At 44.0% G+C, this 25058-nt stretch overlaps 1 protein-coding gene across 2 annotated transcripts in view; it reads right to left on the bottom strand.

The window, feature by feature from the left end:
* Positions 1–327: 327 nt before the first annotated feature.
* NSMF (NMDA receptor synaptonuclear signaling and neuronal migration factor) overlaps positions 328–25058 on the bottom strand; it is a 34332-nt gene continuing 9601 nt past the window's right edge. The window contains exons 4-16 of one of the 2 annotated variants that reach the window (XM_051976859.1): positions 24506–24581; positions 20147–20152; positions 19604–19672; positions 17224–17276; positions 16545–16634; positions 15250–15374; positions 14907–14990; positions 5030–5063; positions 4299–4369; positions 4019–4098; positions 3664–3766; positions 3343–3418; positions 328–2602 (exon numbers count right to left, since the gene is read on the bottom strand). In XM_051976859.1, coding sequence (XP_051832819.1) covers positions 2505–2602; positions 3343–3418; positions 3664–3766; positions 4019–4098; positions 4299–4369; positions 5030–5063; positions 14907–14990; positions 15250–15374; positions 16545–16634; positions 17224–17276; positions 19604–19672; positions 20147–20152; positions 24506–24581 — 965 coding nt within the window. In that variant the 3' untranslated portion in view covers positions 328–2504. The remainder of the gene's footprint in view (positions 2603–3342; positions 3419–3663; positions 3767–4018; positions 4099–4298; positions 4370–5029; positions 5064–14906; positions 14991–15249; positions 15375–16544; positions 16635–17223; positions 17277–19603; positions 19673–20146; positions 20153–24505; positions 24582–25058) is intronic. The other variant, XM_051976860.1, reaches the window with a different exon arrangement.

Here is a 25058-nt window from a genome sequence, read left to right on the forward strand (position 1 = left end):
TACCTTTTCAGCCTTATCTCCTATTATTTCCCTCCTTATATATTATGCTTCAGAGAAATTGGTCTTTCTGAGCCTGGAATGCCTTCCTTTATTTTTTTTCAGTTATTGAAATTCTACTAATTCTTAAAATATGAGTTCCTAATAACCTTCTCGTGTCCCTTCCCCCACCCCAAATTTTATATTTTCCCTTGGAATTCACATAGTACTTAGTTTTATTATTACATTGCTCTTCTGTAATACTAATATTTCAGTTACCCATCTCTTCGTCTCACCCCACTCTCAAATGTGGATATAAATCATCTCCAGAGAAGCACAGTACTCAGCATCTAGTAGGTGCTTAATGAATGCTTGTTGTATTGTACACACGGTCATACACACTCACTCCCTTAGTACCAGGAAACATTGTGAAATAAGGACAAAGGTGGGTTGGGCTTTGCCTACCCCTCATACATCAGTCTGGTGGGAGACAGAGATGAAGGGGTACTGAGGAACTCCCCCCATGACCAGAAACAAGCCAGACCAGTCGCCTACTACAGAGCGGAGTGTGTCTGCTCTGTGTGTAGGTTGGGCTGGAAGGTCATGAGATCAAGGTTGAGTGGGATCAGGGGACGGGAGAGATTGCAGGTTGAAGTTGGGGTGAGGGGGCTGAAGCCGGTCTTGAGGGGAGGTTGGCTGGAGGTGGAATGGGACGGGGGAAAGAGGAGTTCTCTTATAGAGGAGAAACAGTGGGAGGGCACTGGGATAGATCTAGATAGAGGGTGTATGGGGATCTCCAAACCCACCGTGGCTTCGGAGGGCTGCTTCCTCCAGGGAAGTCACAGATGGACTCGAGGGAAGGGCAGAAGACAGAAGATAGGGACAGAATTCCTGAGGAAATAGAGAGGGATGTAGCTCCAGCATAGGAGGTCGTGTGTCAGGGTTTAATGTGGCATCTCTCTCAATAATATCATACACTGTCCCAGCCCCGGGGCGCCAACCCCACCCACAGCAGCAACATAGTTCCTCTATGAAATGGTCCTGGAGAACGGGAACCCCACGAGATGCTGAGAAGCTCAGGCCCTTCCTCGTTTCCACGCCAAACTCAGTCTGGGTTCTCTGGCTTCCCCTAACTCTGAAGAGGCGACACACAGACCCCTCTCTCCCCCGGGGTCCCAGGCATCCTCCGTGGAAGTTTTGGGGCCTCCTTCAGACCTCAAAAGTCTCCTCGGAGGCCACATCAAACCCAGGACCCCAGCTTCCTGGAACCAGAGCAATGGAACCTGCTTGCTTCTTTTTCAGCAAAAGGAGCCAGAGGGCCAGAGAAATGCAAGAAATGCAAAACTCAACAGCCACAAAGATCTCTGGGCCAACCTTGTCAAGTAATAAAAGCTGTTAGGCTGGCAGCTCCTTCTTGGAGGTTACCGAGATACTTAAGTAAATACATCTCCCCATGCAGCCAGGAGGTTCAGCCCTGTGCTACTCAAAGGACCACATCCTCCTGGGACGAACAGCCTCAATAAGCTTCTAATGAGGGGCTGGGGCTTCCTGCCCCAGCCGCAGCCCAGGGGAAGTTAAGCAAACCTCAGGCGTATGGCCTTCTACAAGTAGTGAAGGAGAGGTCAATTCTATGGGGAGGAATAAAAGCACATAGGATGAGTGCCAGGTACCTTTAGGGCCATCTATGCAAGAAATCAGGCTCCTGTGGACCTCAGGGCCAAGTACGGGGGGAAATGCCACCCTCTGGGCACTCTTAGGGCCACACAGACAAGAAATAGACTCTGGCTACCCTCAGGGCCAGGCACATAGAAACCAGACTCCAGCTGCTCTTGGGACTAGGCACAGAGAACAGAGCCGCCAGCGACAAGGAAACCACGTTGCTGGTGATTAAATATGTCTATAGAAGATAAATCACTATCCTGAATATACTGTCTAGCAGACTGGAACGCTTCATCTACTGGTGAGTTACCTTAACTAATTAAATAGCATTTTGCGCTTTTAAATCCCTTTAGTGGTTAAAAAAGTGCACTTATTTTCTATGAAACCTACAGGAGTCAAAGCTTCTGTTTCCAAGTGTTTCAGGCCCTTGTAGATCTCCAGCTGAGGCCTGGTCTGGCCTCCAAATTTTCTTGGGGGCCAAGTTTAACTTCCTGCAAGGAAGAGAGTCTCTCCCTGCTCTACCTGGTGGGCCCTGAGAGCCCACTGTTAGTTAGTGCAGACGTTGGGTTGGTTCTATAAGAAAACCTGAGCTCTGGAACGTCTGGGGAGGACCTGAGGCAAATTCTGAGCAGGAGACACCAAAAACAACCTAGCCCTGAACGGGCCCAGTGCAGCCCCTCCGCGGTGACCCCCTCGGGCCTGCTCTGCCACGGGGCCTCTCCACAACCTCCTCTGGACTCCATGTGGCCGGAGGGCGCCTGGCTGGCCCTGACCAGGCCATCCAGAAAACAAAGTGTCTCGATCAGTGGCTATCGAGGGGGATGGTGGGCAGCTGGGCAACAGGCGGTCTAGGGGCTCCTCGTCCAGCCTCACAAGATGTCATCGTAGTCAAGCAGCTTGGAATGCTGGCGCGTCTTCCAGAGACGGTACAGCCGGAAGTCAAAGTACGTTTCGATCATCTGTTTCCCTAAGTGGGAGGGACAGTAAAGAAGGACAGTTAGCCTGGGAACGTGGAGGGGCTATGGCCGAGAAATCTCTTCTCCTCGCACAGGAGCCCACAGAAAATAGTGATCAAGAGTTCTGAGAATGGAGGAAGATTCACTTCAATGGAAATCAGAAGCTGGGTCAACTCAAGAAGACCTCAAAGCCCAGAGTGTCCCCTGTGGGGAACAGCAGACTCTTCCTGAGGGGCCTGACAGCGTCAGGGGGACCCTGCTGAGAGGAGGTTGTGGCTCTCCAGATAGTCCATCCTATCTGGGCTCAGTCATCCTGGGACAAGAGGATTCTCTCCCTCCCTCATTCCCCCAGATTATAATGAGCTTCTGGCCCCAAGGAGGGGCAAAGAGGGATGGAGAGGGGGAGGGATATCACAGCGACATGGCCCTGGAGGTGGGACACCTCCAGGTGCAGCATGGGGCTAGCAGAGGACGTTGTGGCAATAGAGCACACAGTCCTTTCCCCTTGATGTGGACACTTGGATCTAGAGGACGTTACTGGAGTAAACGTTCCTGTTTACTATTCTAGGTCTCTCCGGATTTGGGAGCTAGTGAAACGGAGCAAGGAATGGCCCGATCAGCAAACAGGGATGGTGCCGAAAAGGCGCCTTCTCTTCATCCTTGGAGGCCACTGGATACCCACTGGTCCCCCTCCCCCTCCCATGATACTCTACCTGGCCCTGGCCAGGGCTGGAATCATCCTGGGGCTCACCTTGTGCTGACAATTCCAGAGGAGACTCAAAGGCCACCCTGTTGGGCATCATGAGCGTCTTGAGATTCTGAAACAGCTACAAGGAGAGGAACGGGTCTGTGAGTGGGCTGCCTGCCAGGAACATCCGCCAGCCTGCCCCTCCTTCCAGACGCAGGAGGAGTCCTCTATTTGGGTTCTCCCTAGGGCCCAGGGGTTCCTGGAGTGGGAAGGTCTTTGGGGTCGGAATTCTTCACCTTTTCCTTATTAGGACTGCTCAGTTATAAGATATCTCTAGGGTCTGGAGTCAAGGATCAGGGTTGCTGGTGGAGGGGAAAGCCTCACCTTCTCCCCATTGGGGTTCCCTAGAATGTAACAGCCCATGATGTGAATGATGTTTGGTTCCGGGTTCACCTTGCTCATCAGACGACTCAAGCGCTTCCAAAAGCTGCCACAGGGGAAAGAAAGCTTGTCTCAGGATCCAGGAGCTTGGACCCAGCTCAGAGCTCTGGTCTCCCTCCCCTTGCTAGGGGAAGGTCCCTTGGGGCACTAGCCACAGGAGTGAGAGCAATGCAGTTTACAAGAATCAAGAAGGGGTGAAGGGTGAGGTAGGAAGAGGGTGGGGAGGGGACCTGGGTTATACTCAGGGTTTGTGGGGGGAGGCAACGTGAGAAAGATGGGGCAACTGAACCACACTCACTGAATCATGTCTTCTTCCTTTTCCACTTTGGCAAATGTGGCTACTTTGTTCTTGAGTAGATAGAGGTGACCTGGGCCACCCTGTAGGGGGTAGGGACAGGGATGGAGGGACACTGCTTTTAGAGCCCAGATTGTCCATGGATTAGAAACACCAACCTCCCATCCTAACTCAACACACACATACATAGACATGCCCATGTAGAAACAAGTAGCATTCTTCTCACACACACATGACTAGGAGGGGTTCTCCCACTTGCAAGGGTTCTAGGTGGAGTAGTTACCTGACAGAAGATCAGCATCTTCCAGATCTTGGCCCCTTTGTGGTAAATATTCAGCTTCTTCTCAATTTCCTCTGAATAAGGAAAGGAATCCTCAAACTTGATTTCCACCCGGCACTCTTCCCAAGGCCTATGTTCTATCCCTCCATCCCACCTTCCCACTTCCAGAAGAAGGTAACATAGGTTCCTTTTGCCCAGGCTGGGAATGGGGAACTTTGGGCCATATAAGGCGTGTGAAATCATTTGTATAATGATGAATGTGAAAATATGTATAGAAGAATTGCACATGTTTAACATATATTGGATTATTTGCTATCTGGGGAGTGGGGAAAAAAGAAAAATTTGGAACATAGAATTCTGCAAAGGTGAATGTTGAAAACTATTTTTACATATATTTTGAAAATAAAAAGCTATTATTTTTTAAAAAATTATTTGCATAATCAACCACAGGAAATGATGATTAGGTTCAACAACTTTCCACTACTTGAGTTCTATAAGTTGATAATTTTCTTTGGCTGGCAAGTAATGTTATAAATATCCAAATGGCCCTGGGCAGAAAAAAGGTCAAAGCAGTATAGGAGTAGGGACAGACTCTGGACTCGAACACTTGAGACCTCTTCTGAGGGAAGAGGCAAATATTGGACTCTAGGGTTTCCTCTTTGCTGGGGGAGGTGGGGAGGGAGCAGAGACAGGTTCTGGTCTCTAGGAGGGAGGGGAAGGGAACATAGCCATACCCAATATATCCTCGAAGGTCGCATGCTCATGGTCCTGGAAAGGAAGGAAAGAGCAATATCCCAATAAACACTTTCAATTTAGTTGTCTGTTTTTTCTTATCCTTTTACTAGACTGTGAGTCCATTGAGGGCAGGGACCTTGTATAACCCAAGCTCTGTATCTCCCTTGGCATGGGGTACAGTATCTTATATACTACATACATTTCAATACCTTATACTAGAGGAAGCTCTAGAAGTCATCTAATCATAGGATCATATGGATTCTCAACTGTAAGGAGGCCGTATAATCCTTGTTTTACTGAGGGGGAACTGAGGTCAAGAGAAGTTCAATGACGTGTCTGCCCAAGATCACTCAGGTAGTACCAATCCAGTTCCTCTGGCTCTATCCTGCTCTTCCATCATTTCAAGGACCTGTGATTTTATTAGGACCTTGGACACCTTAGTTGATGCTGCAATTGAATCACCCTGATAATGAAACTCTAAATTTATTTCCTCAGTTATCCTGGGGTTTATTGCAGAGCCAGTGTTGGAAGTCTTTCAGGCTCAGTGAAGCCAGCAAGAGACTGACTTCCATTGGCAGAGCCCCCATGTCAGAGGGAGGCACAGAGGACGTTAGTGGACAGTTCTTCACGAAACAGGGGCTTATCTTCAACTTCTCATTCTCACCCATGAATTCAAGCAGTTGCCAGCCAACTCTTATCATTGCTACCTTCACAACATCTCACATCTGTACCCCCTCCCCTGCTTCTCCATTCATACAGCTACCATTTTAGTCCAAGCCCTCATCTTTTTTGGTCTAGATTATTGAAAAAGAAGGACTGGAAATCAAGAGGATGCCCATCAATTAAGAAACTGCTGAATAAGTTGTAGCATATGAATTGATGGTCTACTATTGTGCTATAAAAAATGATGAGCAGGCACATTTCAGAAAAACATGCCAAGAATTACACAAACTGATGCAGAATGAAGTAAGCAGAATCAGAATATTATACAGCAATATTTCACAATGATCATCTGTGAATGACTTCACTCTTCACAGCAATACAACAATCCAAGACAATTCCAAAGGATTAATGATGAAAAATATTATCCACATCAAGAAAATGAACTGATTAAGTTCAAATACAGATTGAAGGATACTATTTTCACTAGATTTTTTTCTTTTGGTCTATTTTTTCTTTCATAATATGATTAACATGAAAATACACTTTACATGATTGTGTGTGGGGGTGTGTGTGTCTTCTAGATCAAATTGCTTACTGTCTTAGGGAGAGAAGGAGGGAGAAAATGTTTAACTTAACATTTTTTAAAATGGATGTTAAAAATTGTCTTTACATGTAATTTGAAAAAATAAAATATTGCTAGATTATTATTGCAATAACTTTTTTTTTTTTTTGCTTAGGCAATTGGAGTTTAGTGACTTGTGCAATAGCCTTTTAATTGATCTCCTGGACTTAAGTTTCTTCCTACTTCAATCTATTCTATACACAGAAAATCAAAGTGATTTTCCTTAATCACAGATCTGTTCATGTCACTTTCCTACTTCAGTACCTCCCTATTGCTTCTTGGATCAAATATAAATTCCTCAGTTTAGCTTTTCAGTATTCCAAATTGCCTTGTATTCAACTATGCTGTGTTTATTATATTTATCCTGTGTATACTTTACATATATGTTATGTGTATACTTTGTGTCTCCTCCATTAGAAGTTAAGCTCTTTGAGATTAGGGATTACTTTACTCTTTGAATCTCTAAAGTCTGGAGCAGTGCCTGACATATAGTAATTACATAATTAACAAATGTTTGTTGATTGATTAATCAGTGTTTGTTGAGGAAGCTAGTTGGTAAGGAAGCCAGGCTTGGAGTCAAGAAGGCTTGAATACAAATTTAGCCTTAGATATTAATTAGTTGTGTAACCCTGGATATGTCACCTGTTTGTTTCAGTTTTCTCAACTATAAAATGGGGATAATAATAGCATTTACTTTGAAGGGTTTTAGTAAGGATGAAATTAAATTAGATAATATTTGTGAATTTGTAAAGCACAGTGCCTTCTACATAGTAGACATTATATAAATCCTGAAGATTAGGCAGGGTGCTAGAATGAAAAATACATTTATTTAGCTATATTTTTCTCAGCTGTAAGGCAATTGGAAAGGAGAACACTAGCAATTAGAAAACCAGGAAAGATTTCCTATAGAAGATGATGCTCAGCCCTCCAGAAGAGGTCTATTAATCAACAAAGATTTGGGGGCTCAAAGTATCAAGTTCAAATTTCGATTTTTCTTCGATTTTCTATTTCTAAAGTATGACTGTGTGACATACTTTACTCAGCTGTATAATGGGAGGGTGGGGGGCTGTAAACCCCAGCAGTGCTTCTTAACCTGTGGGCTACAGACCATGAATAGATTTTAGGGGGTCCATAAAGTTGAATGGGAAAAAAATCAAACTATGGAAGATCTGATCCTGATTTAAACCCTATAAAATCCTTGCCAGTCTCTTTTTGAGTTGAGGTGCTGTGGAGTCAGCAACAACTCTGTGAAGCAGAGAGTGTAAAAATTATCATCCTCATTTTAGAAATGAGGAAACCAAGAAAAAGGTTTGCCTTCTGTGAACTTCAGGGAGAGCTGCGGCAGATTGAATTACTCATCCTTGTTATCTTGTCACTGCTGTTGCACTTACTGGCTGGTGTTTTTCCCTGTCTGTCCCTGGGTGACAGGAAGGGAGGCTGGGGAGTCAGTGATTAAGAAAGACAAGATGACTGGAGAAGCCCAAACCTACAGGAGCAATCCAACTTGTTCAAGTGGCTGAGATGCTGATCAGGATAAAAAAATGGAAGAGAGGGAAAAGGCCATTCTCTGGCCAAGGGTCATGGACAGTTATGCCCAGCTATATAGGTAAAAGGGAACTTTTATTTACCCCCATGTTGAATTCCCATAGAAGCATAGAATCTCAGAATCAAAAAAGACTTCAGAATCCCTTCTCTAATCTAAATCTTACAACATCCTTGATAAGTGATCCTCCAACTACCAATGGAAGACTTGCAGTGAAGGGAAATCTAAAACTTCCTAACATAGCACCAACTACTTTTGAATAATGCTAATTTTCTTTACATTTAGTGACTCCCATTTAGTTTTCCTAGCTCTTATCCTCCGGACCAAGCAAGAAACAATTTGAATCCCTCCTTCTGAATGACAGTCATTCAAATAATGAAGACAGCTATTGCATCACTCACCTTTTTCTCCCAAGTCTTTTCTTCTGTAAACTAAGCATCTCAAGTCTTTTAACTCTGGAGTTCTTAACCGTTTTTAATGTCACAGACCCCCAAGGTGAAACTTGTGAAGTTTCTTAGAAGAACTCAGAAGAGTTCTCAGAAGAAACCTGTGAAGTCCTCAGAGCAATTCTCAGACCAAGATTTCCCATACTGACTGTACAGTGAACTATGGGGGCTGCCCATTTAAGGAAATAAATTTAGAGAGTATCATTATCACAGTGGTGCAATTAATACAACTTTAAAAGATCATTAAGATGCAGAAGGGTGAAGGAATGACTTTAAATATGAAAAAAATATATAGGATAACAAGGGAAACTATATTTAATATAATTGTCAAAATATATTCTTTAAAGTTTACAGATCCCCTAGAAATCTATCATCAATAGTCTCCCAGATTAAGAACCCCTACTTAAAAAAAAAATTAACGTCTACTTTTTAACTGATCTTCACATGACATGGCCTCTAGTCCCTTCCCCACATTAATTTCCCACCTCAGATATGCTACCACTTGTAAATGTGCTCACAAAGGGCAGTGTTATAATGCACTCTCCTTATCCAGATGTGATCTACCCAGCACAGAGTACTACAGGCTTATCCTTTAGAGAGTTTTATCTCTTTAGCTCTAGCTATGTGGTTCTCTTGGTATAGCCTGGGATAACATCAGCATCAGCCTTTTTTTGTTTGTTTGTTTGTATATTTACTATTGATTTCAGCTGAGTTTTCAGTTCACTAAAACTCAGATCTTTTTTCATATGAACTGCTACCTAGCCAGACTTCCACCCACCCTATATTTGTGCAATTAAAATTTTAAACCCAAGAATGTGATTTTACATTTATCCTTATAAATTTTATTCTCTTAGATTGGTTTATTGTTCTAGCTTGTAGGAAATCTCACTGGATCCTGGTATTGTCATCCAATGCATTGATAAGCAAGTCATTTATACCATCACAAGTATTGATTTAAAAAAAGGCTGAACATCAGGAGGCCAAGGGCAGATCCCTAAACATCCCTCTTTGTTAAAATCAATACATTAATGGCTATTCTTTGAGTCTTGTCATTTGTCATTCCAAGTTCAACTAATTATAGTCCATCAAGCCTATGCCTTCCCATTTTATCCATAAGCATAAGAGACTTTGTCAAATGCCTTACTGGAAATCCAAGTATTCTATGGATATAGCATTTTCCTGATCTAAATAACCCTGTGTTTTTTTTTTTTAAATGAAGTTAGTTTGTCTGTCTTGATGCAGATACACCAGTTCAGAAACCATTCTTTGCTTTCCTGAATGCCCCAAACCATCCATTTGATAATAGTAAAATATTGCTAGGAACTAACAGCAAGTTCACTATCCCAGAGGTTCCAGATGATACTTTCTTTCTTTTGAAAACTATGATATTTTCTTGTTTCCAGTCCTATGGAAGTTTTCCTGTTCCTGTTCCATGATATTCTAGAGATCTCTGAAATCACTTTTGCCATTTCTTTTAGTTCCATCAGATAACATAATTTGAACATGTTGAAGGCTGCTAGTTGCTCTCTGATCATGACACTTATTTATGTCTTTACTTCTGTATTAACTAATTTGGTTCTATCCTTTTTAATTCTAATATTGCTGGTAGACAAAACAGAAGCAAAATATCTGTTGTTCACTATGATCCACTAGTGCATTACTTCCATTCCTTGGTTGATATTCCTCTTGTGTCCAACTAAGTTAAAAGGCAATTTTGTTGCACTTACTACATACATTATTAGACACTTGGATATTATTTTTATAATATTTTGTCACTTTAAAACTCTTTGCTACATGTCCTTGCTACCGTGTTTCATTGTTCAGTTATTCAAGTTGTGTACAACTCTATAATCCCATTTGGAGTTTTCTTGGCAAAGATACTGGAGTGGTTTGCCACTTCCTTTTGAGAAGCCTGAGGCAAATGGGGTTAAGGGACTTGCCCAGATTTAATTAATCTGAGGCAAGATGTAAACTTCCTGATTGCAGGCCCAGTGCTCTATCCACCAGGCCAGCTACCTACCCTTCCATCTTTGGTCTTTTAAAAATCTAAGTCGATGGATACACATTGCAACTGTATCTACATTAGACTCTATCTGAACCTCTTTCTGTTGGTAAACTCATTAGTTCCCATGGATTCACTTTTCATCTCTAGGCAGATAACTTCCCAGTCCATATATTCAAAACCAATAATCTCTTTTCTAACATTAGTCTCACATAAGTATCATTAAGCACCTGCACATCCCATACATCTCAGACCCAAACAATTTGGTACCTTGGGAAGAGCAATGGATTTGGAGTTAGAGCACCTGAGTTCAAATCTTAGATCTTCCACCATGGTTGTGAGCATGTCATTCCACTCCTTAAGACTTTAGTTTCTGCATCTCTAAAGTGAGGGGATGGTACTGGATGACTTCTAATGATGTAACTGAGCTGCACATTGAGGATGAAATTGTACCATATGCTCATTATATGAGACTTTAGTATGATTCACTGAGACCAAATTACTATATTAACGAGTCTATGAAATCAATTTAGGATTATAGACTGAGAGCTGAAAGGGACCTCAGGGGTTGTCTCATCTAAATCATTCATTTTATAGATGACATGCACAAAATTATATCCCCTCCCAAAAAACATTCTTCCTTTCGATTTTGCTGTTTCTGTTGATGGCACACCATTCTTCAAATTACCCAAGGTCACAAGTTGATGTGATCCTTTATTTTTCCTCTCTTCTTATCCCGATATCCAATCCAGTCAGAAGCTAAATTTTGTTAAGCTTAACTCCAGAACCTTTTTTTTTTCTCATCCTTTCCTTATTCAACCTCCATGTTAATTCAGGTTTTTGTTACCACAAACTTAGACTATTTCAATAACTTTCTAATTGGTCTCCTTCCTTTTAGTTTCTTCCTCTCCAATTCATCCTGTACAGATGTACACAGCAGTCAAATTCATGTTCAATTTCTAATCTAATCTAAACATATCATGAAGCTCTCCCTATGTATGGATCAAAATTAAAATCCTTACTTTGGCATTTAAGGCATTTATACAATATGCTTCCATCTACCTTCTTAATTTTATATCATATTCCTTCCCTCCATGAATATTTCATTTCTAATCAAACTGGCCTGCTAGGTGTTCCTCCTACATGATATTCCATCTTTTTGCTTCTGTACCTTTGTGTATGTCATCCTTTCTGGTTGGAATGTGCTCCTCTTCCTCATTTCCCCCTCATACCGTCTCTAGTTTCTTTCAAAGCACAGATCAAAATTGGATTCAGATCAATAGTTTCCCTTATTAGTTCCTTTATCTTTTGAAAAATGAAATTATCATTATAACAAACCAAAGTCATCAGCTTTTCTGTCTCTGAATGAAAGATAGCTTTGACAGATGTCCAGGTAGTTGGAGTTTCCCATTGTTATTTTATCAGGGCAAATCTATGATTAGCTTCCTGAATTCATCTATTTCCTTCTTCTTTCCAGGTGGTCTGTAGTATACTCCCTAACAGTACTGTTTCTGTTTCTCTCTTTGTTGATCCTTATCTGAATGCCTTCCACCATGTTTCTCCCTCCACACTTATCCTTCCACAGATTTTACATAAACTGTGGGTTAGTGGATAGAGTACTGTATTTAAAATTAGGAAGACCCTAATTTGAATACTGCCTCAGACAAATACTAGCTCTGAAAGTCTGGGCAAATCATATAATATCTCCCAGTCTCAATGGATTTTAATAATGTTGTTGTGAGAATCAAGTGAGATAATTTTTGTAAAGCATTTTAAAAACCTCAAATGATTTTGTTTTCATCTTTTCCCCATGGGGTTTAGATAGACATAGTCTTGGGTCAAGTCATTATTCTATTATTATTTTACCTTTTGAAAAATAAAATTATCATTTTGACAAATCAAACATATTAGCTTTTCTGCCCCTGGATAAGAGAAAGTTGGATGTTTTATGGATTGCTGAACAGGTAAATAGAATAACTACTTTTTGTAATTGAAAATGAGACTATTTGATAGAATCTCATCCTCTACATCTTTAGTACAACTCCATTTAGTACAAGACAACAAAGATGACACATCTTGTTCTCACATGATTTTGATTTCCTTGGCCAGAAGTGTATGTTTTGAGATCTTTTTGTTTCTTGTGGCCTAGAAATAATGAATTTGGGATGGTGACATCTAACAAAAACATTTTAAAAAATAAATTAAGGTTATGTCTAGATTATTATAGATAACAGTTCAATCTGTGAGTTTATTGACTGAATTCTCGAAGGTATTTTGAGGTATGGAAGTTTGTTGTTTGTTGGTACATGAAAGATGTGCTTTTGCGATATACTTCTAGTCATCAGCTGATGACTTGTAAGGTCTCTAATAGATGCTAAATATTTACAGTTTTTGGTGTTGTGCTACACTGTCTTCATCATTTCCCAACCTACATTGGTCATTAGGACTGGGCTCCTTAAGAATATCTTTTATATAGTTTCTAGTTAGAATTACCTGGCTCTGAACTGCCATTATAATTCCTTCAGTTTTCACAAACTCAAATGACTCAAGCCATTTGTTCAGTGTTTTAAATGAACTCATGCAGATGTTGCCCATGAAGGATCTTTTAATTCTTTTAATGATTTTCATTGTTTTATAGTCTCTGTCTGGAAATAGGCCACTTTTCACAACATCAGACAAATTCAATGGTATTTACCTGTCAAGTGGCTTTTATTATTGTTCATAGTAAAATAATGATGTCTGATTATTTCTTTTTTTCTTCTTTTTTTTTTTTGGGGGGGGGGAAGGCTGAGGCCATTGGGGTTAAGTGACTTGTCCAGTTAGGAAGTATTAAGTGTCTGAGACCAGATTTGAACGCAGATCCTCCTGAATTCAGAGCTGGCGCTCTATCCACTGCACCACCTAGACTGCCCTAGCTGTCTGATTATTTCTAAAGTATTTTTGTAGGTTTTTTAACCTGTCTGTCATAGGCTCGCAAATATTATTTTTGTTCCTTTTGGACAAAGTATGTATGTCTTTCTATAGGCATATTTCATCCATATATGTCATCCCATCAGGTCTCATTATTAATTATGAAGCCAAAATTGTCTCATTTTGTCTATAAGTATTTGAAATTATTAATTTTGTCACTAGTTCTCTTCGTGGATATTGTTTCCTGTGAATTCTTAGTCCTTGCCATTGGTATTTTCTCTCTCTCTCTTATACCTGTTATTCTTTATGGCAGCTGGCTTGGTTGATATGAAAAGGTCTCTCCTCCCTCTATTTCTAATTTTGTGCTTAGCAAGAGTGCCTATCACAGAGTATTAAGCACAGGTGCTTAATAAACATTTATTGGCTCATTTATTGATTGTTCAAATTTGTAGCTTTTAGGCAAATATATATATTTTACCAGATCTCTTTAGGTACACTCTGTTCCTGACTAAGACCTCATCATTCTTATGTTTTTAAGCCATGATCTAAAATTCAAATCCTATTCTTGGAAATCATCTCAACTAGCTGTTCATTTTTCAAATCCATCTTTTCCCGCAGAAGTCCCTATGATTTTGCCCTTATCATTTTTACTTTTTTTTGCCAAGGACTTCAAAATTCTCAGCAATCCTTTCTAGGTTACAGTGTCATGAGGTAGAGGTTTTGAATTATACTTCTTCCATTTATGACTTGTGAGACATTGGACAAATTGTTTAATGTGTCTGGGCCTTCCTCGCCTGCAAAACATGGAGACTGGACTATATGACCTATAAGGTCCTTTCTAGCTTTGAACCTATAATATGAAGGCTAAACATATAGCCATTTAAAAAAATATATAAAATCTATTTCTCAGAAAAAATTCTTTATTTTGATATGAATCACCAGGAAGGGTTAGTCTCACTGGCCAAGATTCTCCAGGCTTGACAAATTTAGGTGGTCTCTCTGTCTTGTCTCATACACATACAGAGATCCCTAGTCAGGCTAGGTTGACAACTTCTTTCCCTCGGTGAATTATCTCTGAATTTGTATATTTTCTTTTCCCTTGTGAATAAAACTTAGAAAATGTATTTTGTGGTCTGAAGAAGGAGAAGAGAAAAGTGGAAGTGGAAACTAGGATTCAAGCTAATAGGATTCAAGGGCAGTAAAGGTAGATATTAATTAGATATATAGGCTATCAGGTCTCCAAGCCCAGGAAGCCAGATAGATTTAGGTGTCAGGAAACTTAGGACTTCAAATTAGGGTTCAAGGGTCAAAGACATTTAGAGAATAGTGAAAATGATAAGGGGGGAGGCAAAGGCCCCCTGGTTTGGCTTTAAGGAGGAGGTGGGATCTCTGGGAAGATGATGAAGTTAATGGAGACCTAAGACTCGGGGATGACTCCTGAAAAACAGAAAGTCCAAGTGTGGACACCTTCAGGCTTCAGGATTATATCCCTTATAATGAACACATAAATGTGCTCCCATCTTTAACCAAAGGGAAAACAGAAATAAAAGGTCATGACTGTCCGAGAAATACAAGCAAACAAATTTTTTCCATGTCTTCTAAATATAACACAATTAGTATTTTTTTCTGCATGGAATAGTAGAACTGAAGGATTATGGCAATCTGTGAAGAGCGGGGAGTAAATACTCACATAGAGGATGGGGATGATGGACGGGTCGTCCCTGCGGATGATGGTTGGGATATACTCAGCTTTGGGAACCTTGGAGGATATGAGCTGAGGAGCAAGAGAAGAGCAATTGGAGTGACCAAGCCGCAAGAGAGAAGCTGTCCCACGGAGAGAAGTAGAGCTTTACTACCAGATCACCACCTCCCTCCCTCCCTCTGGGAGCTGGCTGGAGAGATCACAAACTGGGCCAAAGCTTCTCTTCGGCGGGGGCTGGAGCAGACGTGCCCTGAGGAGTGGGGCCCTTGTTCTAAGTCCCAGGGAGCTGCCAGGGGACACTGGGCCAGGGCCAGGACATCTAGGGCCTCACCATGACCTTGGGGGGGATGAAGTCCTCAAAATCACACGCCACAGCTTCCTGTTCTTTCTCAGTCTCCCAGTCCAGGTCTTCGAGGTCCTCATCCAGAGTGCAGCAGGAGTTCTGGAGATCATGGCCTTGGGGGGGAAAGGACACGGTCAAACCAGCTCCGAGATGCTGGCCCTTCTGAGGGTGGGGGTGGGGTGAGGCCTGTCCCCAAACTGGGTCGGGACGCGTGTGAGAAACCATGACAGTGTTTTGAATTTGGGCTTGCATCTGATTTATCACATTCCCACCCCCACAAGGGGCAACGGGGGGGGGGGCAGTATGTCTCCCTTCTACAGGTGGGGAAACAGGAGCCAACTTCTTCAGAATTCTAGAGCATTACAGTCTGAAGGGCCCTTAGAGATCATCTAAGCAAACTTTGAGAAACAGGCCCAGGGAGGGAAGTCATTTGCTACATCCTAAGTCGGTCATTGGCAGAGTGGGGCCTAGAGCCTAGCCTTCCCACTCCTAGGTTCCCTCCCCACTGTAACACACTGTTTTTTGTATGGCCCGAGAGAATCAAATGTGTCCCCTAGTCTCATGCTGGTTGTGCCCACAGCTTCAAGGCCGGTCTGCTTGGGTTAGCCCCGTTTCATGTCGGGCAACCCTGCAGCCTGCAGACCCCCAGGGGCTGGGGGAAGCAGCATCTGCGTGAGATGACGGTGAATTTCCTAGCCCCAGCCCCCGCATAGCAGCCCCACCCCACCCAGCAGCGGCTTAGCCCCTGCCCAGCTCAGCTTGGCCATCCCCCGCTCAGGGGAAGTATCCCCCCATTGTTGCTTAGTGGGGGTGGGTAGGAGGGCTGGGAGCAAGGGGCTTTGTGGACCGAGAAGGCCTGCTGCTTTTCAGATTAAGGGCTTTGTGGCCGGAGCCAGCCCTGAAGGCAGAGGGAAAAGACCTTTCCTTGACTTCTTCCAGGGCAAGGATGGGTAGGTGGGAGGTAGAAGCGTAGGATTCCCAGCAGTTGAGGAGGGAGGGACAGGAAAGGGGTGCGCCATCAGTTCTGCACGAGTGGGGAAGTTCCAAAGTGGCTTTTTGTTTCTGCTGGTCCGTCTTGTCCCTGTGCTCTCTTCCCGCCTTTCCCTTCCCTCTCTCACCTCGTCCTTCTTGCTGTCTCTCTTTGTTCTTCTCTCCCCCTCACACTTCTCTTTCAATCTCTTTCCCTCTCTCTGCACCCATGTACTTTAGAATGAGGGAAAGTGGGCAGGTCTCATCTGATGGTTACTGTCTGTCCTGTCAGGGGTCTAGAGCCTGGAACCTACTGTCTCGGGAGTCGTGGAAGGAGTCGGTTTTGATGGGGGTGGGGTCGCTCCAGGACCGGCTGAAGCTCCGCTCTCGACGCTCAGCAAAGGCTGCAGTGGAAGCAAAATGGGGGGAATTAGCAGGAGCAGAGCGGAGGCCTCGTGTAGGCAGCGCACTTGGCTTTGGGCAGTGTCTGGGTGGAAGGCCTGGCCCCCGGGGGGCCAGGGCTCTTCAGGTCCCAGAGTCAAACCTAGCCCTTCTCAGGGCCACTGTCTTGATTTCTGGGTTCTGGGTCTCAACCACCGAGACCTGTGCACTTCATTAAGATGGCTCCGAAATCCTGGGCTATGCCTGTTCCTGGGGATGCAGGGTGGGGTGGGAGCTACAGCCTTGGAAGCAGCGTGGTGTCGGAGGGCTGAGCTATCCACTTAGGGCCTTGGCTCCCTTTGCTTCCTCTCCAGGACTGGCCCTCCGGGTCTGAGCCCCGTGTGCCCCTGGGCCGGGGGTGGCACTCACTGCCTGGCTAGTCTGTCAGCAAGCAGCATGCAAAGCATGTTTATCCAGGCAAGCCAGGCTCCGTCAGCAGGTGGCAGTGGCCTCCCCCCACCCCCAACCAGCAGTTGTCTGTCGGGGTGTTGAGGGGAGGCTGACCTCCGTCTTAGGAATGCCATCCCCACTGGCCCCCTCTCCCGGCCTTACTTTGGGCTTTCACACGCCGGCTGCCCACCATTCGCAGATGCTTCCGGAAATTCCTGGCAGGAGGAGAAGCAGAAACCAGGGTGCCATAAGGGGGGAAGTTCGGTGACAGGGGTCTTAGAACAACAGGGGCTGGGGTGGGGTGAGGTTTGCCCAAACTCCATGGCCCGACTGAAGCCATCTGTCCATCTGTCATCCATCCGCCTGTCTGATCACCCACATGGCCATCAGTTTGCCTGTGCAATCCATCTGTTAATCTGTCCACCAAACATTTCTAGGAGCCCCGGGGGAAGGACGAGGGGAGCCATGACACAGGATGGGAGAACAACTAGCCAAAGCGTGTTGAACCACAGAGCCGATGATGGGTGACAGCACGCACACAATCTGATGTTGAACTCATCCTTTTTCTTTCCAAATGAACCCTCCCCTTCAGCTCTGCCTGTTCCTATCAGTGGTCCCTGACCCACCCCCAATTCCTCCCACTCGCAAACACCCTGGCTCAAAACCCCAGCATTCTCTGAGATTCCTCCCTTTTCCACAGCATCCATCCCTTCACCATACTCTCTAGATCCCTCTATTATAGCATCCCCCATATGGCCATCTAGACCATGTCTCCAACCTCTACCCTCTCCAGTCCCTCTTAAGTCACTATTCAGAATTGTCTTTCTAATGTCTCCTTGTTTAAAACCTTTAGTGGCTGTATAGTGTTCACAAGATCACTGTCCCAGAATTCCAGGCTCTCCACAAGGTAGATGGGGCTTTACCCAGCTGGTCTTTTCTCACTTTACTTCCCTTTGGACTCTTGCTGGCCCTTGAACAAGTCAGCTCCTGACTCCCCGGCCCCCATCCTGGCTTCCTGAAATGCCTTCCTTTTCCCTTTGGTGAATTCAGATCTTAATTCTTCTTCAGGTTATGGATATCCTCCATGGAGCTCACGTCCACTTCCCCTATATTGTGTAGGAACTGTGACCCTGGCCTGACTCTGCCTAATTCTGCAGATCTCTCTGTGAAATCTGTGTTCTGAGTTTCCAAGAGCAGGACTGGGTAGATTTAGTTAAAGAGAGACAAATGACTAAGGCAGCAGGAGATGGGGCATTTGAAGGCCCCTTGTCTTTGAGCTCATTGTCAGGCCTGGAACTGCCTTGCTCCCACACAGGGCAGTAGAGATGGCCAGAGATTCTCAGAAGGAAAGGTCAGAATTGCTCTTGTGCTCTTTGGGGGTAGGAGTGGGGGAGAGCAGGAGAAATGATGGTTTAAAAGCTAAGTTCCTTATCTAGGGAGAGGAATCCACTGTGTCAGCCATATTCTTTACCTCCCTCTAAGACATATGTAAGTTTTCATATATACTGTGTCAGCCATATTCTTTACCTCCCTCTAAGACATATGTAAGTTTTCATATATATATATATATATATTTTTTTTTCATATATATATATATATATATATATATAGCTATAGGGCCAAGAATGTAGGTCATAGCTCAAATTTATATGATCTACCTCTTAGGTATTAGTCCCTCAAATAGAGACCTTGAAATTCTCCCTACTCCAACTAATGGACTACTATTTAGGAAGTTCTAGCTTCCCCTCAAAGCACACTATAGATGAGAATAGCACATGAATGCACACCAAGGAATGAGGAACCATGTAGTTATATTAGGCTCAAGCCCATGTTGAAGCTTTGATTTTTCTAGCCACTTGGGGCCACAAAGGCAGTAGTCCTAATCAGTTGTGTTTATCCTAATCGAATTCCAAGGAGATCCTAGAATCTCTTTTCCCCCTAGTCATTAATGCTCTGTTTTTAAGTAAAAGAAACCAAGATAGCTGGGAAGCTAGTCCGCGAGTTGATGCTGATCAGGCTGAGAGGTAACCTGGAGTCTGTATTTTCTGCAGAGAAAGGCCCTCCCTAAGACATGGCTTTGGGTCCCTGCAGAAGACCTGAGAGATCCTGCTACTCCCTAGAAGTGGTTCTGTCTGGGAACAGAAAATGTCTGTCCAGTCAAGATCCTGCGGTTCAGGAGGGCGGCCTTGTGGAGACACTGATAGGAGGTCCTCGGCAGCCCTCTTCCTCCGGCTCTTTACATAATTCCCTGGGTCTCATCATTTCCCTGGGGTTATGGAGTTAGTCCCTGTTAGCCACTGACAGCTTTCTGCACCGCCCCCCCCAATATCCTGCATCTTTGTAAAGTGCTACTGTGAACTTTTTGACCAACTGACCAAGGTGCTCTCGAGGCAGAGCGTGGCCAAAGGGGACTTTGTAGCCAGCCCCCATCCTCCCCACTCCATTAGGCCTGCCTGTCTCCCTCATGACCACAGCACAGACAGGAGACAAGACTCTGGACAGGGGTGGACACCATGGGCTGGCTGTAACTGCCAGGCCCTACCTCTGGATTACGGCTGCGGAATCATTCTCTCGTTTCCGGCGCTTCCTCTCAGCGTAGCCCCTGAACACCCTGAGAAACCACGGCATGTCATTAACCCCCTGGGTCGCCCAGCACGCGGAACAGCACACAGACAGAGGCACATATTCCCAGCAAGGTGGACGACAAGAGGTAGAGGGGACTAGTGCAGGCCAGAGCAAAGGCGAGGAACTGTCTGCACAGCACATGGGAGAGCGACTAGGAACTCGGGGAAAGCAGAAAAGGGGGCTCCCAGCTCCTCCTGCCGCTGAGCCTGCCCCCCATTTAGCAGCCTGTCTATCCATCCCCCAGTGGGGCCTTGTGCTGTGTGGAGGGGACTCCTGGTCCCTTCCACCACACCACCCCTTCAGGGACGCCTGATCTCAGGGCCCAGCCCCCAAACTCCACGAAGACAGCCTGGTCAGCCCAAGCTGTGGAGAGGCAAAAGTGGTTTCCCCAGGAACGCAAGGAACCACCGAGAGGCACCAGAGACGCTTACAACACACAAAGGGGGACGTGTCTACTTACGAGATGCTGGAGCCACAGGTGAGCAGGAAGGGAGAGATGAAAGAGAAGAGGTGGTTAGTGGTTGTTATGACAGTGCCAGGCCAGTCTGGCCCTCCACTTCTCCTCCTGAGCCATGGACCCTTCACTTGCAATAGCAAAGCTTACCACAGCCAGGAAAGGGCAGGGATGGTGGGCGACCCCCAGTCCCTCTGGGGTACCCAAATTCTAAGACTCTGCCCTCAAAGGAAACAGAGGGCAGAGGTCCCAAGGACATGGCAAACACTCATTTCAGGTCTGTCAGGGGCTAGATGGCAGTGGCCAGGCGCTTTCACGCAGCCACCTGCTTTCTGTGCATGAAATCTGCCTCTCCCTCCCCACGTGTTTCTAAAGTACTTTGTCCGGAGAGCTCCTTTGCCTCCATCACACCTCTCGATGCTTGTCTGTGGATGTGCAATAGACCACTCCTCTCCCCTCTCCCAGTACAATTCCCTTTTTGAGGGAAAGGACTGTTATTTTTCTCATTGCACTTCTAGTGCCTAACATACAGTAGGTGCTTGAAACCTATTTGCTAGATCAAACCGCTAAATCCCTCCATCTCCACTTCCTAGAGCCTTGCCGCTGGGTGACATTTTTAAAAGGATACAGGATGTTTGCACCCCAAAGGCTTGTAAGCTAACTCTCAGCCGGCCATGGAGTACCAGTGGCACTTAGAAAGGCAAGACTCATTCCTAGAGGTGTCAATCTTGAGAGTGATTCCTTATTTCTGAGCTCACTGTGGGCTCTCGCCCTGGGACCAATACCCACAGGGAGGGACTAAACAGAACTGACCTTTGGCCTGGAAAAAAGGTGGCCAAGGAGAGACTGGTGTGCCTCACTTGTGGCCAATTCCAGGTGAGAAAAAAATGTGGAGTTAGACCAAAAATAAATTAGAAGGTGATAATTAACAAGATTCCAAATGAATTCTCTGCAGGATACTTTACACACCAAATTGCTCCAATGTGTTTAAGGTCGCATTTGATTTATAGAAATCCAACTAAGAAACAGGTTTTTCTGAAACCATCTGTTGTCTATTAACAAGGAGATTGAGGGCTTTCGTAACTGCCAGCAGCAAAGGGATAGTTTATTGCTTCAGAGGGTAGTGAGCTCCTCATCTAGGAGATGTTTGTAGAGAAGGGCCTCTTGTCATGGGCATAGGAGAAGCAACATCTGCCCAAGCCTGGAGGTCTGTATTAGACAGTCTTTGAGCCCCCTCCCAGCTGTAAACCTGACTGATGATATCGTTGATAGAGATGATGCTCTAATGTCTAGGATGCTTGGCAGTTAGAGAAGAAGGTCTCCAGAGGGCAGGATGGAAACTGCCAGCACAGTTATGCCCAGGTAGATGCACAGAGGCCCCTAACACTCACTGCATATTGTGCAGGTATGTACAAACAGGTAACTGATACACGTACACAGGTACACACACAGACAAGTACAGACATACTGCAACAAGCAGACATGCAAACACTGAACAGTAGTTTTATACACAAATACATTCAGATACATGGCACTTATTCATAGTTTAATCTGTACCTGTTAGACACCAACCTGAACATACATGGATAGATACACATGGATCCATATAACCAAATGCACAGAGGTATAAGTAGAAGCAAGACACCCAGATATTCACAGTCAGATATACACAGTTAAGTAAGGACGGATACATATAACCCCACAAGCAGTGAGGTACCCACTGACATGCAATCCCATATGCACATGTATAGACCCAAAGTCAGATAACACTCAAGTGGAAATGTAGTCAGATGCACACAGACAAAGAATGCAATCTGACAGACAGAGACACCCAGGCAGACAAAATCAAACCAACCTGTAGACAAACGTGCAGTGGGAAAGTTAGGCAGTCAGATCAATATACAGAGATATGCAGACTGACTTCCTCTTCAACCCCATCCCTCAACACACACACACACACACACACACACACACACACACACACACACACACACACACGGCACTGCTTTCATCCCTGTAGTTAGGGTTAAATTTGATTTCTTAGTGGGAGGGAAGAAACCCCTCTTTACTTGGGGGAGGAGAAGCTAGAGAGAGAGAGAGAGAGTGTTGGTCATTAGGTGGAAATGTGGATCAAGAAGGAGTCTCGAAGAGACCAATGAGCTCAATCCGGCTCTAGGATGCACATCTCTATCCAGTCTCTAGGAAGGACGACTATTCCTATTTGGAGCCATGAATTACTTAGGCCCAGTCTGAAGAGAATCTGGATGACCAATATGGATCAGAGAAGCCCTAAGATGAGCTCAAGAAATTTATACCCAATCCCCCCTCTACTCTCCTAAGCCTCCTGATGAAAAAGAGGCCATTTATTTTGCACATGCATCTCTCCCCACCAACAATTTTTTTCCCACCGACAATTTTCAAATTTTTCTTATGAATAAATTCCAGAAAACATCCTTGGGTGATCTGGAAGGTGTATGGTAAGATGTGGGAAACAGGAGGGAAAGAGGGAGTGGTTGCTAAGACAGTGCAGAAGGGGACAGAGATAAGGGATACCTTCACAAATAGTATCTTTGACAGCATTTGATTCCTGCTCTTTATTTTCTTTTTTCAATAGGAAAATATGTAGCTTTAATTCAAAATAGACATTTTGAAAACAATTTAAAAATTTTTTAATTTTAGATTTAAATTAGATCTATTTCAGCAAGCTTGTTCTTTGAAGTTTACAATAGGAAACATTCATAATTACAATCCAATTACACAATCTGCTCTTTGTTTCTACAATTCACCGCTTTAGCTTAGTGCTGTATTACTTCTTTTTTTTTCCTTTTGCTGAGGCAATTGGGGTTAAGTGACTTGTCCAGAGTCTCATAGCTAGGAAGTGTTAAGTGGCCGAGGACAGATTTGAATTCAGGTCCTCCTGACTTCAGAGCCGATTCTCTGCTTCATTGCCCCATCTAGCTGTTCCTAGAGCTGTATTACTTCTTGCCTGCAATGTTGTGATAGATTCTTGATTTCATCCTTTACCTCAAGTTCTCACAATGCAGTCTATCCTACTCACTGCTGTCAAATTATTTTTTCTTAATAAAAATGTAAAGATGTCACTTTCTTACTCATTGAACTTCTATTGCCTCTTAGATAAAACAGAAATTCTTCTTTTTATTTTTTACAGTCCAAATTTAACCTATCTTTCCAGGCTTATTAAGCACATCCAGGCTTCTTGCTTTTATTCACATACAACAGTCCATCGCCAGGCCTCTGCACTGCCCATGACTTGCCTCCTTGCGTCTGTCTCCTGGAACCCTACTCTTCTAGATTCTAAACACCATCTTCTTCATAGAACCTTTTCTGATTCCTGCCAATTGGGAGTGCCCTCTTTTCAAGATCCCTTGTACTGAAACACTTTGTATTTATTTTATATAAACTTATTTATATATTTTTATCTCTAGCATTGAAATATAACATTCTTCACAATAATAGCTAGGACTTATATAATGCCTTCTATGTGCCAAGCCATACAATATATGCTTTACAAGTATTATCTCATTTGATCCTCACAAAAGAAATTGAGGCAAACAAAGAGGCTAAATGATTTTCCTAGGGCCACACAGCTAGGAAATATCTGTGAGGTTGAATTTGAAATCCAAGTTTTCTCATTTCAGGCCTAGCACTCTGCCACTCAGCTGCTGTCTATGGTTGAGAGGAGGGTTGTATAACTCATTGCTCTTGTATCCTCAGTGCCTAGCCTAATGTCTGGTATGTAGTGGGCATTTAATGACTACTTATTGATTAATTAATCTCAGAGCCCTGGAAGCCAGGCAGCCTCAGGGGACAGGAAGATCCAGAGGGCCTTAAGATGGGATCAAGTATCAAAGAAGATTTATAACAAAGTGAAAGGAGAAAAACTAAGAGCACAGGTTTTCTTTATCAGTTCTGATTGACAGCTAGGGATTGGAGAAATGATAACCCAAGAAAGTTGAAAGTGTATCTAAGAATTAGAAAAAAATAACAACTGATATTTATAGAGTGCTTATTATGTGCTAGGAATTTTACAAATACCTCATTTGATCCTTACAACACTATCCCCATTTTACAAATGAGAAAATTAAGGAAGACAGAAATTTAAGTGACTTGCCTAGGTTCCTATATAATCAGTCTGATTTTAACTCAGGTCTTCCTGACTGTAGGCCCAGTACTCTAGCTGCCTCTCCCTCACACATACTCCCAACACAGATACCCACTGTCATAAAAAAGGTGCACACGTATACCTACACACACACGTACATACAGAGAAAGACGCAGAGCTCGGGCCTGTGACTCATTCTCAGACACACAGACACATCACAGAGCATCACACAGGTGACTCACGCTTGCATAGTGGTTGTTGCAGTCTGGAAACTGAAGAGATTCTCCTTGGGGAACCAGGTGCGGACCGGGACCTCATCTGGAGAAGACACGAGGATACAGAAAGGTGACAGACTGAATAAGATGGATTTTCAGACAGAGTCAACACACTGAATTGTTTTTCTTGGCTGTACTTATTTATTCAAGGAAAGGCTTTGCTACTGGGATGTGTGTGGTATATGTGTGTAGGGTGGGGAAGGGGGGGAGAGGGATTTATACAAGTGGAGATTGAGAATTTTTAAAAGTCCTAAGTTCCAAGACAACCTCCACTGAGAAAGAAGCCTTACTTAATAAGGCTGGGATATCTCTCCTCATGGGCTCTCATGAAGCCCTTCAGCCAGGCCAGATTTCCTGTATTTGTCTACAATAACGAGGGTCAGATGAATCCTATTCTCCCTGTGCAGCGGGAGAACTGTTCGGTTCTGCAAATATGTATTGTATCTAGGATATACTGCAACATATTTAACATATATAGGACTGCTTGCCATCTTGGGGGGGGGGTGGAGGGAGGGAGGGG

This window comes from Antechinus flavipes, chromosome 2 (assembly GCF_016432865.1).
Source record: "Antechinus flavipes isolate AdamAnt ecotype Samford, QLD, Australia chromosome 2, AdamAnt_v2, whole genome shotgun sequence".
Classification (NCBI taxonomy): Eukaryota; Metazoa; Chordata; class Mammalia; order Dasyuromorphia; family Dasyuridae; genus Antechinus; species Antechinus flavipes.